The sequence below is a fragment of the Dicentrarchus labrax genome, unplaced genomic scaffold, assembly GCF_905237075.1.
Source record: "Dicentrarchus labrax unplaced genomic scaffold, dlabrax2021, whole genome shotgun sequence".
Classification (NCBI taxonomy): domain Eukaryota; kingdom Metazoa; phylum Chordata; class Actinopteri; family Moronidae; genus Dicentrarchus; species Dicentrarchus labrax.
In genome coordinates, this window is record NW_026136714.1 from 10,388,436 (window position 1) to 10,404,928 (window position 16,493).

The 16,493-nt window shown below is 40.3% G+C and overlaps 2 protein-coding genes across 2 annotated transcripts; one reads left to right on the forward strand and one right to left on the reverse strand.

Annotated features, from left to right (window-relative positions):
• The first annotated feature begins 4,601 nt into the window (after nucleotides 1-4,601).
• Nucleotides 4,602-6,797, forward strand: LOC127375607 (kallikrein-8). Its single transcript, XM_051421656.1, has 5 exons — nucleotides 4,602-5,091; nucleotides 5,252-5,414; nucleotides 5,785-6,062; nucleotides 6,144-6,283; nucleotides 6,371-6,797. Exons 1-5 carry the CDS (start codon nucleotides 5,052-5,054, stop codon nucleotides 6,515-6,517), a joined length of 768 nt encoding a protein of 255 aa, XP_051277616.1. The 5' UTR covers nucleotides 4,602-5,051; the 3' UTR covers nucleotides 6,518-6,797.
• Nucleotides 6,798-7,417: 620 nt separating this feature from the next.
• On the reverse strand, nucleotides 7,418-16,453 carry naa35 (N-alpha-acetyltransferase 35, NatC auxiliary subunit). Its single transcript, XM_051421618.1, has 23 exons — nucleotides 16,216-16,453; nucleotides 14,486-14,614; nucleotides 14,327-14,360; nucleotides 13,867-13,981; nucleotides 13,659-13,733; nucleotides 13,276-13,443; nucleotides 12,973-13,039; nucleotides 12,817-12,860; nucleotides 12,664-12,714; nucleotides 12,121-12,204; nucleotides 11,838-11,952; nucleotides 11,263-11,441; nucleotides 11,094-11,153; nucleotides 10,781-10,887; nucleotides 10,461-10,527; nucleotides 10,098-10,196; nucleotides 9,675-9,853; nucleotides 9,397-9,533; nucleotides 9,199-9,266; nucleotides 8,953-9,093; nucleotides 8,682-8,804; nucleotides 8,433-8,513; nucleotides 7,418-8,193 (listed from the first exon to the last, which is right to left on the reverse strand). The coding sequence occupies exons 2-23, from the start codon at nucleotides 14,604-14,606 to the stop codon at nucleotides 8,134-8,136; spliced, it is 2,175 nt and encodes a 724-aa protein (XP_051277578.1). The 5' UTR covers nucleotides 14,607-14,614; nucleotides 16,216-16,453; the 3' UTR covers nucleotides 7,418-8,133.
• Between the last annotated feature and the right edge of the window lie 40 nt (nucleotides 16,454-16,493).

Genomic DNA, 16,493 nt, shown 5'->3' on the forward strand with positions numbered 1-16,493 from the left:
TAAAATAAAACAGGGGTAAAGGGTATACCCTCCGCAGTACACACTGTAATAGTAACATAAAACAGTTAGCTGCAAGCACACACACAGTGTTCACAAGCCTTTAAGAGAACATGTTTTATGCATGCAGCTTGACTAGCTTGAAGATAAATTTCAACAGATAAGCAAATAAACCAGTGAACAGTAAAATAAAATGATTTGGTTCCAAAACCGAGATATCTCTCTCCACATGTGACCGTTGATGTTGATATCAGAATATTCAAAATACTGCCCACACTCAAAGACATGAACAGAATAGATCTCGCCATTGTCACAGGTACGACGAAATTTAAAGTGCTCTCCAGTCAGTGCATCATTCATAGAAAAAAAAAAGAAATATAAAATAAATAATTTAAGTGCTAGTGTTAACTAACAAAATAAGTAGAAACATATAACATCATTAGCAGCATACATAGACACACATAGTCATACACACACAGTCATTGCATAAAAACAGTATGAACATTCATCTGCAGGCATGCATACCATCTGTCCTTGCATTGATCCATTTAATATCCATATTGCACATTATTTTTTTGCAGCATTGAGGGTAGTTATTGCAGTTGGATAACAACTGTGTTTGGGTCTATTTGTCCTTGCTTTAATTGATCTGTACCACCTGCCTGAAGGCAACAGTTCAAACAGGGAGTGGCCAGGATGGTGAGTGTCCTTTATGGAACTGTGTAGTTCTTCCAGTGTGGGGAGAGGGCAGCTGACAATCTTTTGAGCGATGTTGATGACCCTCTGGACTCTGGAGCACTTTCCTCTGAGCCGCTGTGCAGCTGGTGTACCATACGCATATGCAGTATGTTAGTATGCTCTCAATGGAGGCACGGTAAAAGGACACCATCAGTCTTTGTGTGATGTTATTCCTCCTGAGTATTCTCAGGAAGTACAGTCTCTGCTGGAAAGGTCCTCCTTGATATGGACTCCCAGGAAGCGGAAGTCTGCCACCCTCTCCACACATTCCCCGCTGATCATTAATGGTGGGATCTCTGTTTTATTTCTCCTGTAGTCTATGATGAGTTCTTTGGTCTTTGAGGTGTTGAAGAGCAGGTTGTTGTCCCTGCACCATGTTGACAGCCGCTCCACCTCATCTCTGTAGGCAGACTTCAGACTCGCCCTCCCCCCTGGAGATGAGCCCCACCACTGTGGTGTCATCTGCAAACTTCACCATGGTGTTGCTGTGATGGACAGGGGAGCAGTCGTATGTGTAGAGGTAGTAGAGCAAGGGACTCAGTCAGCACACAGCCCTGGGGAGAGCCGGTACTGAGGCTTAAGGCCGTTGATGTGTGATGGCCCACTCTGACCCTCTGTCTGCGGTCGGAGAGGAAGCTATTGATCCACATGCAGATGGTGTGTGGAAGCCAGCGTGTGCCTCAACTCATGCTCCTCAATTGTGAGGTTGGCGCTGCTGTGGGCCGAGTGGTGTAGTGGTGCCGTCTCTGGTGCTGTGACCTCGAAGCGGGCAAAGAAGATGTTCAGCTCCTCTGCCAGCGCGAGGTCACCTTCAGCAGCTCCGAGGTTGGATCTGTAGTTGGTCAGATGCTGAACTCCCTGCCACACTTGCCTGCTGTTGTTGCCGCTCAGGTGGTCCTCTATCCTCCTCCTGTAGTCTGCCTTGGCCTCTCTGATGCTCCTCTTCAGGTTGGCTCGGGCTGTGCTGTAGAGTTCTTTGTTGCCGGACCTCCAGGCGGTGTTCCTCTCCCTTAACAGCTGCTGGACCAGGGCTTTTGGTTGGGGTAGACCCGGGTGCGTTTGTCCACTGTGACAGTGTCTATGCAGTTCTTAATGTAGCACAGAACACTATCTGTGAACACTTCCAGATCCTGATGTTCAAAGACCCCCCAGTTGGTCCTCTCAAAGCAGTCCTGTAGCTGCTGGGAGGCACCCTCTGGCCATGTGGCAACAGTCTTTGTGATGGCGGGAGCAGTTTTCCTGATTGAACTGACTGATGATTGAAATCCCCTGCTATGATATTCACGGCATCAGGGTACGTGCTCTGTGTATTGGTAATGCTAGCATGCAAAAGTCAGATAGCTGAGCTAGTATTAGCATCCGGTGGGATGTAAACAGCCGTTATCTGTCTACAGTCGCTGTGTTGGTACACCAGCTGTTGTTCACGTACACCAGCTGTTGTTCACGTACACACAGAGCCCCCCTCCTCTGCTCTTACCGGAGTCCACTCTGACTCTGAAGAGGGCACAGGCTCAATGATAAAATTGTATGTTGATTTAGGTTTTATAATTAATTTCTTACTATTGAACATAAACAGTTTCTGTCATAAAAAAGTTTAAATACAAAATCAATGGCTTGTTATTCAGGCTTTAATCACAGATGTATTACATATACAGTTTACATATTTAGTTGTAATTCCAAGTTGACTGTCAGTGAGTTGATTCACAAGTTAAACTGTGAAATATTTCTGTGTGGTCTTTAAGGACAGATCGTCCAAACACTGTACTTTTTTCACACAGCACTACCCCGGGGTTCTACAGTGATACAATGTTCATTCTTACATTAAGACCTGATCATATTGCTTTAAGACAAAGTCAAACATTGAAGGAAAAAGCAAAAGAGATATGTATATGCTGTGCAGAGGAGGGCAGACTATCCTGTGTGTTTTGTGCTGAGTGTGTACAGTCAGTCAGGGGAAGCAGCTGTCAGAACAAAATAAATACAGATGGGGATAAAATATAAAATATATTAGGGATGCACAATAACTTTTTTTTTAAACCAATACCAATAACCGATAACTTTCAGCTCCTAAAGGCTGATACCGATAACACACACACATACATAATATATATGATCATGACCGAAGATCATGACATTAATACAATGAACAAACCCCAAAACACTTTTGTTTTTAAATGTTTAAATTTAAATATTGATATTTATTTTTTCCAATGAAAAACTATTGGCAAGCCTCTCAAAAAATAAATAAAGGCCCCTTGAACTGATGCAAATACATGCAGCGGGATTACAAACTGAAAAAGTGTATTCCAGAAGTTCAAAAAAATAAATATATATGAAAAAATTAATGCACTGACACAAGTTAGATTTAAACATTTCTATGTAAACACAATCTGAAAAAGTGCATTCCTCAATAACAATAAATAAAATGTGCATAATGCACTGACACAAGTTACAGTGCATTCCATAGTAACAAAAAACTAAGTTTGAATGATTTTGGCTTATGGTTCCATTCAAATGAATACCTTTTCACTAAAGTAAATGAGGTTCAGTTGTTTTACAGAGAGAGAGAGAGAAGAGAGAGAGAGAGAGAGAGAGAGAGAGAGAGAGAGAGAGAGAGCATTGTCAACCATAGCCATGTGCGCACCAGAGCCAATCACTGCAGAGCCCACCCCCCACGACACACCACGCTGATCTAACGTTATACCTGCAGCGGGTTTTGCCGGCTGTTCGGTCCCGTTCTGTGCATGTAAATTTAATGTTGTGGATTACTGACACTGAACGAGTCCGGACCGAGTCTGTTCCGGTCTGAGGAGATCCGGATAGGTGAGGACAACAAACTGGAATCGGAATCTGTGGATGTTCGTCTGTGGCGAGCTGCTGCACCTTCAAACACAACCTCATTTGGCCATCCATGAAAAAGCTACTGAACCTCCCACTTTTCTACAGCAACACATACTTCCTACGGGCACTGCACTAGTTTGTTACAAATAACAAGCGACCTGTGTTCTTCAGAAACTTTGCAAAAGTCCCACACAATCGACGCTGTGCTGCATTCACGGTGTAACGGAAATTCCCTGTTCCCATATTTGGTAGTCGTTCTTTCGGCCTTGTTAAGTTCGTGTTTCTATTGTTTATGTGTAACATGTGGAAAAATACTGTGGATCTCAATTCAAGTCAGCAACTACCAAAATTATGACCGAGATAACGAGTTTTTTTTCCGACATGAGGGGGTATTCTTGAATTTTCCCAGTCAGAAAGAGTTTTTCTGATTATGCCAACGTCACTTGAACACAGCATTCACTTCAGGCCATTCAGGTCTCACAGTGAGAGTGGGGCATATACAAAATTATATATGCTATCGGGGCTATTCGTCATGGTATCGGATTTATCGGAATGACGTAATAATTTCCTGTTATCGGCCCGATAACTGTCGTGCACCCCTAAAATATATGAATATTTTATAAGGAGTATGGCCTAGACCTGCTCTATATGTGAATGTCTTGAGATAACTGCTGTTATGATTTGGCGCTCTGGAAGAAATCACTATAAAAATGAAGAAGTATTGATAAAAATGTAGAAGTAAAGAATTTGAGAAAAAAGAAAGGGACACAATATACATGTACATACATATATAAATAATAATCTATATACATATACATACAAGCCTGTCTAATAATAGTAACTATATAATGACAAAATAATTATTATTACCATTATTGTTGGCACCCTCAATCAAATGTCATACAAGACCTGTAAGAACTTGTTAAATTTCATTCCCATTAATACCAAACTAATTTTTTTGTTGTTTTTAGTATGATGCAAAAAAAAACTCCAGAGGAATTGGTGATCTATAGTGTTAACCAATTTCATGTAACACATTAACTGCATTAAACAATGTATTGACAGGCTATTGTTAGTTTCATTTTCAATGTAAAAAGAAAGACATATACACATATATGTATCAGCCTATACTAACGCTGGAAGATTTTAAATAAAACGTCTGGAAAATAATCGTTATTAAAACAAAGATGCTGGCTCTTACAGTTCAAAGCAATTCATACGTGGTTAAAGATGAAAAAAGTCCTTTATCTTTGTACCAGTCTTCTCCTTGTTCCACCCTCACAGTTCATTCGATTGCCATATTAGGTATATAATGAAAGTCCACTGGGAGGGTGCCGAGGGCCTCCTGTAGCTTTGTAACTCGCCCGTAGTGTCAGCCAATAGGAGAAAAGTGATAAATCTGATGCTCACTATAAAAAGGTGAAGCATCACGACAGTCAGCCACCTGAAAAGATCTACTCTTGATCAGAGGGACCATGAAGTGGCTCTGCTTTGCCCTGGTTTTTGTGCTCGCTGGTAAGTTTTTCCAACCTCCAACTACAATGCACTAAGATTTTTATTCATTCTTGCATGTAATGGTCTGACAGATGTCCCGTAAAAGTTTACCCATGTGAAACCATTTATGAGCCTGAACTTGTACAGTATGCACAGCGTCTGCTCTCCTTCCATTTGTCAGGTGTTGCATCAGGCGCCATTGAGAAGAGGATTGTTGGGGGTACATCCTGTGACAAGAACAGGCAGTACCATGTCCAGATTGAGACTTTACAGGGCGGGAAGTTCTGTGGAGGCTCTCTGCTCAACACCCGCTGGATCATCACTGCTTCTCACTGTGCAGAACAGTAAGAAACATCCTCACTCCATCCTACACGATGCAGTTTTGATGTGTTCTCGTCTGAGTGATTCAAAAGTGGTTCACTTCTGTATCAGTACTGTAGAATAATGACGGGAAATTGGTATCGTTCTAAATCGGTGCTAAAATGTAGGTGTAACATAGATTACTGATTTACACAAGTTAAAGTAATATTACAGCTGTCCATAGAGGCAAAGGCACCATTAAGAAAGTTGCATCAGGTATTCAAAGGAAAATAATACAAAATGAAATCAACCAATTAATAGTTGAATCATTTGAATGCATTGTTTTTTTTTTTTTTATCATTTTGCATAATTATATCTCCTGACTATACATTTTCCTTCTCCTTTGTTCTGCAGACGTGTGAAAGTGAAGATTGGCTCAAACAATGACGTCTCATTTTTTAAAAAAGCATGGTCTTTCTTGAAAGGATCATCCAAAAAACTTCAGCAAGAAATTAATATTGACCAACAGTTTACCTTCAAGGATGAGGAGGAGCATGTCCATGACATCATGCTCATTAAATTAAAAGAGGATGTATCTGCTAAACTCCCCACTATCGATTTACCTCCTGTTGAGTGTAGCAGACCAGATAAGGGTCAGCAGGTCCAGATCGGAGGCTGGGGATACAAGAAACGTGAGCAACACACTAAGTCACTGCATTCAGGTTATGAAATTAGAAGTCATTTTTTCTGATGCATTGTTTTAAAATCCTCAGAGGACAAAATCCCCAGCAGTCTGAAGTGTGCCAACACACAAGTGACTGACTGTGGTGAGGAGGATAAACCTGATAGCAAATACCACAGTGATGAAACTACCACCATGTGTGCCTTTAAAGCCGGCGTGGAGTCCTGCTTTGTAAGCATACAGTTCATATTTTTTATCATCAAACTTTGCGATTGTGACAAATGTGAAATAAGGACACCTCTGATTTCTTTTTTCCAGGGTGACGCAGGTTCGGCTGTGGAGTATAACAATGTTTTACACGGGATTATTGTCAGCGACCCCCCTGATAAGTGTGCAAACACAATTGTAATGTTGGATATCTGTCGCTACAGGGAGTGGATTGAGAAAACCCTGCGGGAAAAGTGAGAGTAAGGCTTGGAGGTTAATACAGAAATCACACATGTACTTAAAATATCTCCTATCTTTTCATTTATTATCATAATCACCTGCCTTATTAACCTCATTTCATGTTAAAGTAGTTTGTTTTGGAATAAAACTGAAATGATTAGGAGTGAATTCCAATTTGGTTACACTGGTTTAGTACTTTACATTAGGCGTGTAAAAGGAAATGTATTTTACTACCTTCCGATTGTGGGTTATATTAGAGTACTCATTTTCTTCTATGAATAAAAATGTGTGACCTCCACCTCTGTTCATTTGTTATCTCTTCACCGTGTATTTGAATGTCAAATGACTGATTTCCAGAGGAGTTTGCCTACTTTCAAATTCTGGTCGTACTTTCACTTCACAAGGGACATGGGTACAGCCATACAGTATATAAAGAACAGAGCAACTTTCTCCTTGTACTCTACCACGGCTTAGTTCCACTTCAGACTACACACTATTATTTTATTCTAGTACCCACAATTCATAAATGTCCCTCTTTGTCACTGTTGACTTATAATGGTGTGTATCTCAATACATCTGGATTACCATAAAACTTAGGCAGGCATCTATATGGCACAAATAATATCAATTTATATCAAATTGATCACTTAAACCAGTATGAATATTACTTGTGTAAAAAATAGGCTGCTGAATAATATATCCATTACAAATAATTAATTTAATCATTACTGTGGTGCTCATGGTTTCTGTAAAATGAACTAACTGATCTAACGATGTGCAGCATGGCCATATTAAAAATCTATTGAAAAGGTTTTTCACTTTGGATTTTGAACTATAAATTAAATTATAAACAGATTTTATTGTCTGAAAACTGAAAATTATTTCTCCAGCAAGTAATTATGACAGGATATTAATTGATACCACAGTAAAAGATGGGTTTTATTGTGTTCTCGATATATGTGAAGGCTGCAGCTTTTCAGTCTTGAGTTGCTGGTGATGCTTTGAAAAAGCAGCGCAGTTGGTTCACTGGCCCAGAAAGTATCTCCGCTGTATAAGTATCTCTAAAATGAAACTGAATTGCCTTCATATGAAACTGGTGCTCTACAAGGTATGACAAGATACTGTAGTCTTTTCAGGATCAACATTTTCATTCAGATAAGCACATAAATACATAGAAAGGTTTCATATGTTTGAATGATATGCACCCGTTATCATTACAGCTGTTCTGTCATAAGACTGTTCTGGAGGCAGCTTATAAAAATTTCCATTGGCCAGTTCTTAGAGCAAAAAGCACCTTGACTTGTGACTCTCATGCGGACACGCACAGACACGCACACACACGCACGCACACGCACGCACGCCCACACACACGCACACACACACACACAGATGTGGATATTGTCACTCATATAGGTCCAGTTGTGTGTTGAGTCTGGTTTCTCGTGTCACATCTTTCATTCAAGTGAAAAAAAGAATCGGGTGTGTCAAACACTCCTTTACATAACTTTACAGTAAGGTGTATCACACACATTGTTCAGACAATGACTGGATCAGGGCAATTGCACACTTGTTCAGGTGAGGGTACGGTGTTTACAGCTGACGGTCTTCATATCAACTTGTGGTGCGGAGCAGAATCAGATAATCTTGACCACAGGAAAGTACTTGTGAGCTGAGAAGTCAAATTCTGGGAGCACCTGGAGATGAAGACAAAAGTTTCCACAATATAAAACAGCAACCCCATCACAATGCATGTCAATTAAACACCACCATATAGGCATTACCCATTTTTTAGACATTTCATTTCAGGACTGGAATCTTTTTCCTTTGTGTGGCAGCTTAACACAACTTATAGAGCTACATAAAAGTTGCTAATTTGTATTAATTATATCCACAGAATTAAATGACAATCCAGGGAATGTGTATATTGCATTACCTTGGTCTCCTTCTTGTGGCCTCCAGCCAGGAGCTTCATGACTACAATGTTGGGCTTGGCCACCTTCAGTATACGGTTCACCTGTTATCAATCATTATAGATAGACAAGAACATTGGAAAAGGTCAAAATTACCATTTAAATTTTAAATCTTTTCAGGAATAGATTTTTAGTAAATGAACATCTAACCAACATAAAACACTAAATTGCTTTCTTTGGCATTTACTTCATAATAGTAACATTTTCCTGACCTCAGGGTCTGGGCTGGGCACATTTTCTAGGATGAGCTTGGCCTGCTGGAAGTGTTTGCTGGCGGCCAGATAGAGGTCAGCGGAGCCTGGCGGAGGATTGTACTTCTTCAGATCAGACATCTCCTGGAGAGGAAAACAAGGGCGAATTCAGGGAGAGCAGGAAAACTGGAGTGCAAAAAGGAAATGACTCACAATAGAAAGATAAAAGCCGGTGACAAGAATATGATGGAGGAGAAAGGACAAGAATAACGTGAAGAGTTTGCTCCAGTACCTTGAACTGGATGTAGTGCACGGGTGGGGGGGTTACCACGCTGTTGAAGGGGGCGAAACGATGCTCGTAGCGAACCTGCTCACTGTCCAACTCAAACTGAGGCTTACGCACCTTCCCGTCCATATCCAAAGCTACCATAGTCTGAGGAGAGGGACACAGGCAGGGAGAGGATGGACAATAATGCAGTGTGTGTGTCAAACAGAAGGAAGAAGATTTGTCTAAAGTGCGTCTGTACTGATGTCCTACCTTGTACATGCCAGCACACATGTTCTGGTATGCTTGACTCATTGTAATCTCCTTGCTGAGAGGACGAACTGCAGAACAAACCCAAACTTATTAATATGACAAGCACCTACAGGGAGATCACACTTTTTTTTTTTATCCGTATGATGTGGTCATACTCTAAGAATCAACCTCACTCACGGACGCAATGATAGAGCATACCTTTTTTCTTCTTCTTGGTCTTTTTGCTGCTGCGTCCTTTCAGCTGCTCCTCAAGAATCCGCTCCTCTGCCATCTGAGAGGAGTCTGCTCTGCTCAGAGTGGACATCAGCCACGCGTACAGGAACTCTGACAGGTACCTACAGTCGAAAATAATTTATATATTCATTCACAGATAAAAACAAAGTGCACCTGTAGAGAGATCTGGTTGCATGTGTCTGGAACTGGGAGTTTGTGCCTACCAGTTAGAGCCAGCAACAAACCAACGTGTGCGCTCTCACCAGTAGATGTAGTAGTACTCATGCATGCTGTACAGCTCCAGTTCAAAGCCACTAAGCAGGTACTGGATCATTATCCGCAGGTTATGGTAGAGGATCCAGGTGCCGAGGCAGGCTAGATGCTGTCGCTGAGGCTCAAGTTTCATCAGCAAGCTATGCAGGGCTGCATCCACCTTCTCTGCCTGCAGGGCGCAAAGAAGATAATTTAGTAGTTGGTCTATATATTATGAAATCACAACTCAGAGTGGTTGAAAGAAAACCACAAAGAGATGAGGCGCAACAGGTTCATTAATATACAACTAAAGCTTTCCGATTGCGTATTATCTCTGCCTGACTTGTGAAGCGCAAAAAATGCAAACACAGTGGTGTTGCGCTTAATCGGAAAGAAAAACGAGGAATACAACAGAGGAAACTGCTGCAGTTCACCTCATCCTGCAATGTGGCAAACTCCTCAAGTATGTGACCCAGCTTGTCTCTCTGCCGAGCTCGGTTGTGTCCGTGGATCTGGATCAGACTGCAGAATGGCTGTAGGGAGAAAATAAAACCCAGAAAAATAAACACAGACGTTCTAAAACTTTCAGTGTTAAAATATGAACAAATCCTTTAATAAGAGAACTAAAAACATCCTGTGTTCTCCTTACACCTCACTAGATTTCACACCTCTTTTTTGAGATGGTAATTTTACAAACCGGTATCTCCTCCTTAACTATTAATTTTTTAATTCTACTCAAACAGACTTATGCTGAAGTGAAAGCAGACCAACTGAGGTGTACAGTAGAGGTAACATACCCTAGAGCAGTGTGTAACAAAGGAGTCAATGTAGTCCTTGGCCTGGTGGTTGTTAAACAGACAACACCTGGGAGAGAGAGAGAGAGACAGACAGACAGACAGACAGACAGACAGACAGACAGACAGACAGACACACACACACACACACACACACACGGAGAAAATAAGCTCACTCATGAGAATATACATATTATGTGTTTACACACAAAAAAACAAAGGTCCAAATCAACCAATTAATAAATAAATAACTTAAAGAGTCACATGGCATTAAATGATTCACAATGTTAAGGGTTAAAACATTTAACCAATGACAGACTTACTTGTAGGAGAGGACAGGTGGGCTGACGAAGTATCTAAGAGCATCTTTAATCATGTCCTGCATCAGGTGGGTCCCAAACACTTTCTTATTATCTATCAGGAACGTTGTCTGGATTTAGGAAAACAAGCTGTTTAGCTCTTATACACTGGGTTTTAAACTGATACGTTTTAACGATAAGAATATATGATATCGTCTAAGAGTTTTATTTACCGTTCATGTATGTTAACTTATAAAAGCTGTACGCAAATTTCAAGTAATCTCTCTTTAGGCCTCAAAAATAAAGCAGTGACTCAAAACTTAAATTATTAACTCACTTGAAGAAGAGATCTGGAGAGCACGCAGGGAGACTGCTCACTGAACTCACAGAAGAAGTCCTGATAAAACCACAAACACAATATGAATATGCCTTTATCACTGAAATAGCTAATTATTAATCATTTCTGGTTCAGAATGTAAAGAAAAGATCTTAAAATGTGTGTTTACCAGTATGCCATGCAGGTTGGTGGTGTTGATCACGTCACAGACGGTCTTGATGCGTTCTATGAGTTTGCCAAAGTAGGCCACCATGTCCTCCCTCTTTATGATCTTGGCATAGCGAGGAAAGGTAGGTGGCAGCAGTCTCTGGTTTACCAGGGGCTCAAAGCCCATCATGATGGGATGGTCTGCAGCACACAGCACAGCAAGGTTAACACAGGTCACATTTTAATTATAAAGTAATCTCCTCTAAGAGGCTGTGTCAGCTTAATGTAGCAGAGTGAAAGAGAGTGTAAGATAAGAATTAACTATTACGTTTTCTTTCTTTCTTTTTTAGCTGTGTGTGTGTCTTTCTGAGGTAGAGGAGTCACATTTTTGTCTAGGTTGCCATGAGGACTACATAACTGGCTCGATGGATGAGCAAGAATGCGTAATATATGCAGAGTTGCATGCATGTAAGGTTAAAAGGTCTGTGTATTTGAGTGTGTGTAGTCCTTTAGAGCTGCTGGTAACGCATGCCAAGCCAAAGTGTGTGTGCTTGACTCCACAGCTGAAAAGCATGTGTGTGTGTGAGTGTGTGTTACCTCCTTTGGTAGTATCATTCTGGGACTGGATGCCATGCTGAATACTGGAATGAATAGCTGATAAGAGGTCAGCTGCCTGAGCCACAAGCTTCTGGGCCTCGCCAACCGAGCTGGTCTGATAAAAAAGATACGACCATAAACAAAACAAAAACTAATGAAAGCAAATGACGAAGATACTTTAATACAATCCTCTTCACTGCTTGGTATCAAGCAGAGGAACACTTTAAAATCCACTCATTATTAATGTATTATGTCTGATTGTGTGTGTTTGTATGTGTGTTACCTCTTTCTTGGTGAAGGTGATCAGTGCAGTCAGTAGAAGGCGAGTGAACTTGATTCTATTGAAAAGTGCCAAAAATTGCTGATGCTGGAAAAAATTAAGTATGAGACCATTAAACTGGCTTTCATGTACATGCAAAGCTATTAATACACATTTCCAAATTTGTCTTTGAATCACAAAGGTTTTGTTTTGACCACCCAGACAAAGTCCATTTTTAGGTCTGATTTTTTTTCTTTTCTTCCTTTAGTATTATTTTTATTACAGTAAATTCCAGAGTAGAGTCTCAAAAGGTCATTTGAGTCCCACACACTGATAGACAGATGGAAAACAAATTATAACAGGCAGAGACTGAGAAGAAGGGTTCAAGGTTTAGTTTGTGGCTGAAATGTTGGAATAGTAGGTTTAATTATTAAAGAGCAGCGACAGTGATTTGCTACATGTAGTCCTATGTATTTTATGTTGAAAACAGACGTCAGAAACAACTAGTTTTCAGCTTTCAGGTAGTCTACACGCTATTCCAATAATATGCATTTTAACAAAACGTACCTCCAGCTCAACCTCCGGGTTTCGCTGTTCACCCTGTCGACTGCGCGTGCTCTGACGCCGCAGGAGAGAATAAACAATAAACAATGTAACACTCAGCATTTCTATCAGTCATATTTCACTGATATTGCAAAGATTGTGACTTAGAACAAATACCTTAACTTTCCTCTGCAACTCATCCTCCACATCTTTCAGCATACCTGGTAGGAAGAACAAATGAGCTTGTTACTCTGACCCAACAGTATTAATATATAATGGTTGTTCACAGTATACATGAAGCTGCAGACTTGATGAACTATCACAATACAGTACCTGTCACCCGCAGGTCTGTGACATTATTGGCCATCTTGAAGCCATAGGTCATGGCCTGGAAATCCTCCTACAGTCAAATATGAGGTTAGACACTGAGTTACCAATGGCCAATTGCAACTCTCCTTAAAATAAAATAATACCAGTGGGCAGAGCAGATAAGTCATGATAAAATTGACCCACAGGGAATGTGAAAATGTGTGTAATAAATAAAATATTGCCTCATAAAATAACGGCTCCCATCAATTTTATTGCAGTATCACAGATGCACACACATACACTGACAGCAAGTAGAGAGTTGCTTACCTCCTCAAACACAGCAGCTTTGTTGACCTTCTCTCTGGCGATGTCACACACCTTAAGGATGCCCAGGGCGAAGGCTTTAAGGGCTGGCTCCTCAATCAGGTCGGGGTTATGCACGTACAGACAGGTGAACACAGTCTGCGCCAGGGAGTGTCCCTCTAGCCAAGTTATCTAGAATAATACACACAAACATGCACACACTGGGTTTCACTACAAATTGGTTTGCCATAGTGATAAGTCAATATAAAACAGCTATAAAGTTTGTATGTATGAATTAAAACATGTAAAATGTCATATTTGTATTCTCCTGTAAAGAAAGAAAACATCTTAAATTCCCAGCGACTTGCCAAGAGGCTTTTCTGTGAAAGAAGAAGGTGAAAACTCACCAAACAGCAGAAACATGTGTCTATGATCCCAATGAGTTCAGGAAGACTAAGGTCTTTCACCTTGATGGCACCTTCCTACAACAAACACAAGAGAGTGAGTAATACAAATGACTCAGAACTTGATGGTTAATTATACTGTTTTTATCACAAAACTAACTCAACTGGACAATGCAGTCAGAGTTTTTTAAATTCCTGAGTGGCACTGTACCTTGATGGCTTGTTCAAAGTTGAGCACTTTCCTGTTGACCTGGTTTCCAATCATTCCTGCATCCATCTTAGGATCCATCATCTCTATGGCTGACATGGCCTCAAACAGGCCAAACCTGCCACCAGAGCAGGATGTTTAGTATCTGTTTTGTATGCGTGTTTACAAAGGTTCAACAAATATTGGATTTTGAAGACCAATACCAATGCGGATATTTGGGGACTGATCCAATAGCTGATGCAGATATCAGTATCCCACATGGTCATACCAAACAATTACATGGATTTTGTGTTTTACAGCAATTACTCTGTCTTGTCAATACTTTGAAACAGAATTTATACTTTGGGAAATGAAAACTCTACTGAAATCAATGGTAATCAGTTTTTTGGCTGGCTGACTGATTATTTCATCGAACTGACCCTTTAAAATGTGAGTTTGCAAAAGACTTTTTTTTCCTACTTACAGTTTGTCATGAAGCAACTCTCCAAGGTTCAACTCTGCATAAATAAAGGATGAGGACAAGGAAAGAGAAAAAGAGGAACACGTCAGTCCCTTTCATAACTGCACGCCACACACACACACACACACACACACACACACACATTACTGAAAGAGCCTGTACCTTTGCATGCGCCCTTGAATTCATGTGTAATATCAACCCAGTTGGCATTGTTCTTCATCTTTTCTGGGATGCCCAGCCCCCAGCCAGCATCATCATCCTCGACTGCTGACTTCATCACCATGGTGACTACTAAAGAGAAACACAAAGAGAAACGTTCATTTATTCACACAATTTAATAATAATCAGACATTTTTCCTTAGCATAGCAGGAACTGCACAGGTGTAACTAATAACATTAATAATAGCTCTCTCTCTCTCTCTCTCTCTCTCTCTCTCTCGCCATGACAGCACAACTAGCATAACTCCAAAACTGGCACACCTAACTTGAATGGAGCAGTTATTTATGTTATTAATTTAACCTGTGTTTTAGAAGTCAAACTGACCACTGAAAGAAAACTCTATGAGACAATACATCTTGCGTATGATATAAGTGAAAATCGGCTTAAGTGATAGGTCACAGTGATTTGATCCAATGAAGACCCTCTCGTCTCGTAGCACTGCAGTGTGTTAAGTCGGTTGTCTTTTACATATTCATAAAAAATACACATTTCCATCCACGTGATGCAATCATTTACTACATTTCTTCACCGTCTCAGTGGACATTTCAAAGGTTAGTTGGCAAACAATCTGCTGACCGTTTAAAGCTGTTTATATCTTTGTATGTACACTGAACAGCTGTGGACGTTGTAACCCAGTGTGGTTCACTGTAGTAACGTTTTAAAGGCACAGTCACAAATATAATTTTTTGCTTCCCGGCATTCTCCATGGCATCCAAACACCACGCAAAAACATTACATATTAAATCCAACAGGCAACACTGTGTCATATTTAAGGTGAGAATAAACTTAGATTTATTTCCTAGAGGTTGCTCTATGTTCTTAGAAACTTTTAGTCATTAATGCTTATATTTAACCTTGTCCTCGAAAGTTGGACAGGTTGTATTATAATGATCTAGGGCAGTAGAGGATTAACATCATGCTCTCTGAACTGACTTGAGAGGCTTAAATTAGAGCCTAAAAAGGTGTAGATTGCACGCTTGAGTACACTGGAAAGCCTCAGCCTTTTAAACCCAGAACATGTCAGTACTGTGAGAGCTAAGTGGGATTTAAAGAAAAAAAAAAAAACCCTATCCCTTTCTGTAAGGCTGATTTATTAACCTTGAACTGATTCATGGGTGTATATTTACATTATAATGTTTAAAGCACAAATATCAGTTCTACAAATAAATGTTGATTGAGGTTTAAGTTGCATATTGATCTTAGAGCATATACACATTTTACCTGAACACAAGCAAGTAAAATAATCACAGGTTAAAAAAAGAAAGTGATGTATTTCCTCCAGTCTGTTATTAGGAGGAATCTCACTGAGAGAAAGACAACTCAGCTAACAGTTAAATGTCAAATAAATACACTAAAATAACAATATTTCTACTTATCTCAGTTAACCTAAATGTGTACGGTTTACAAAAACGTACTTAAACACTCAAAGCAGCTCAGGTTACTCATGCATGGTACTCATATAGATATATATATAGGACATGTTAGCTGTCACGTCAAAGTAGCTTGCAATACCGTGTGCTAACAGGCTAATGTTGCCCACAATGGATGTTTCCTGTGAACAAAACCAGATCTTCGTGAATTTAACAGATTCTTCAATTTGACCAGGTGTACAAAAAAAAAACACGAGTACAATTATAAGAAAGTCATATTTTCGTTCTGGATCAGCACCTACCTCAGTATTTTGTTATAACCATGTAGCTAATAAAGATCTCCTGAGAGAGAGTAAAGATCGGCGCATAAATTGTACGTCATCGGCCACTGTCAGTCTGGGAGTTGTAGTCCTGAGTGGACGCGAGACACCAGACAGCTTAAACGCTTCAAAACGTGTGCAGGGTAGGTCTAAATGTATATTGTTGTCATATGTTGGTGAAGATTAAGATGCACTTGGCTCTTTCGGGACCTTTCCACCCTCGAGTACCCCACACACACACACACACACACACACACACA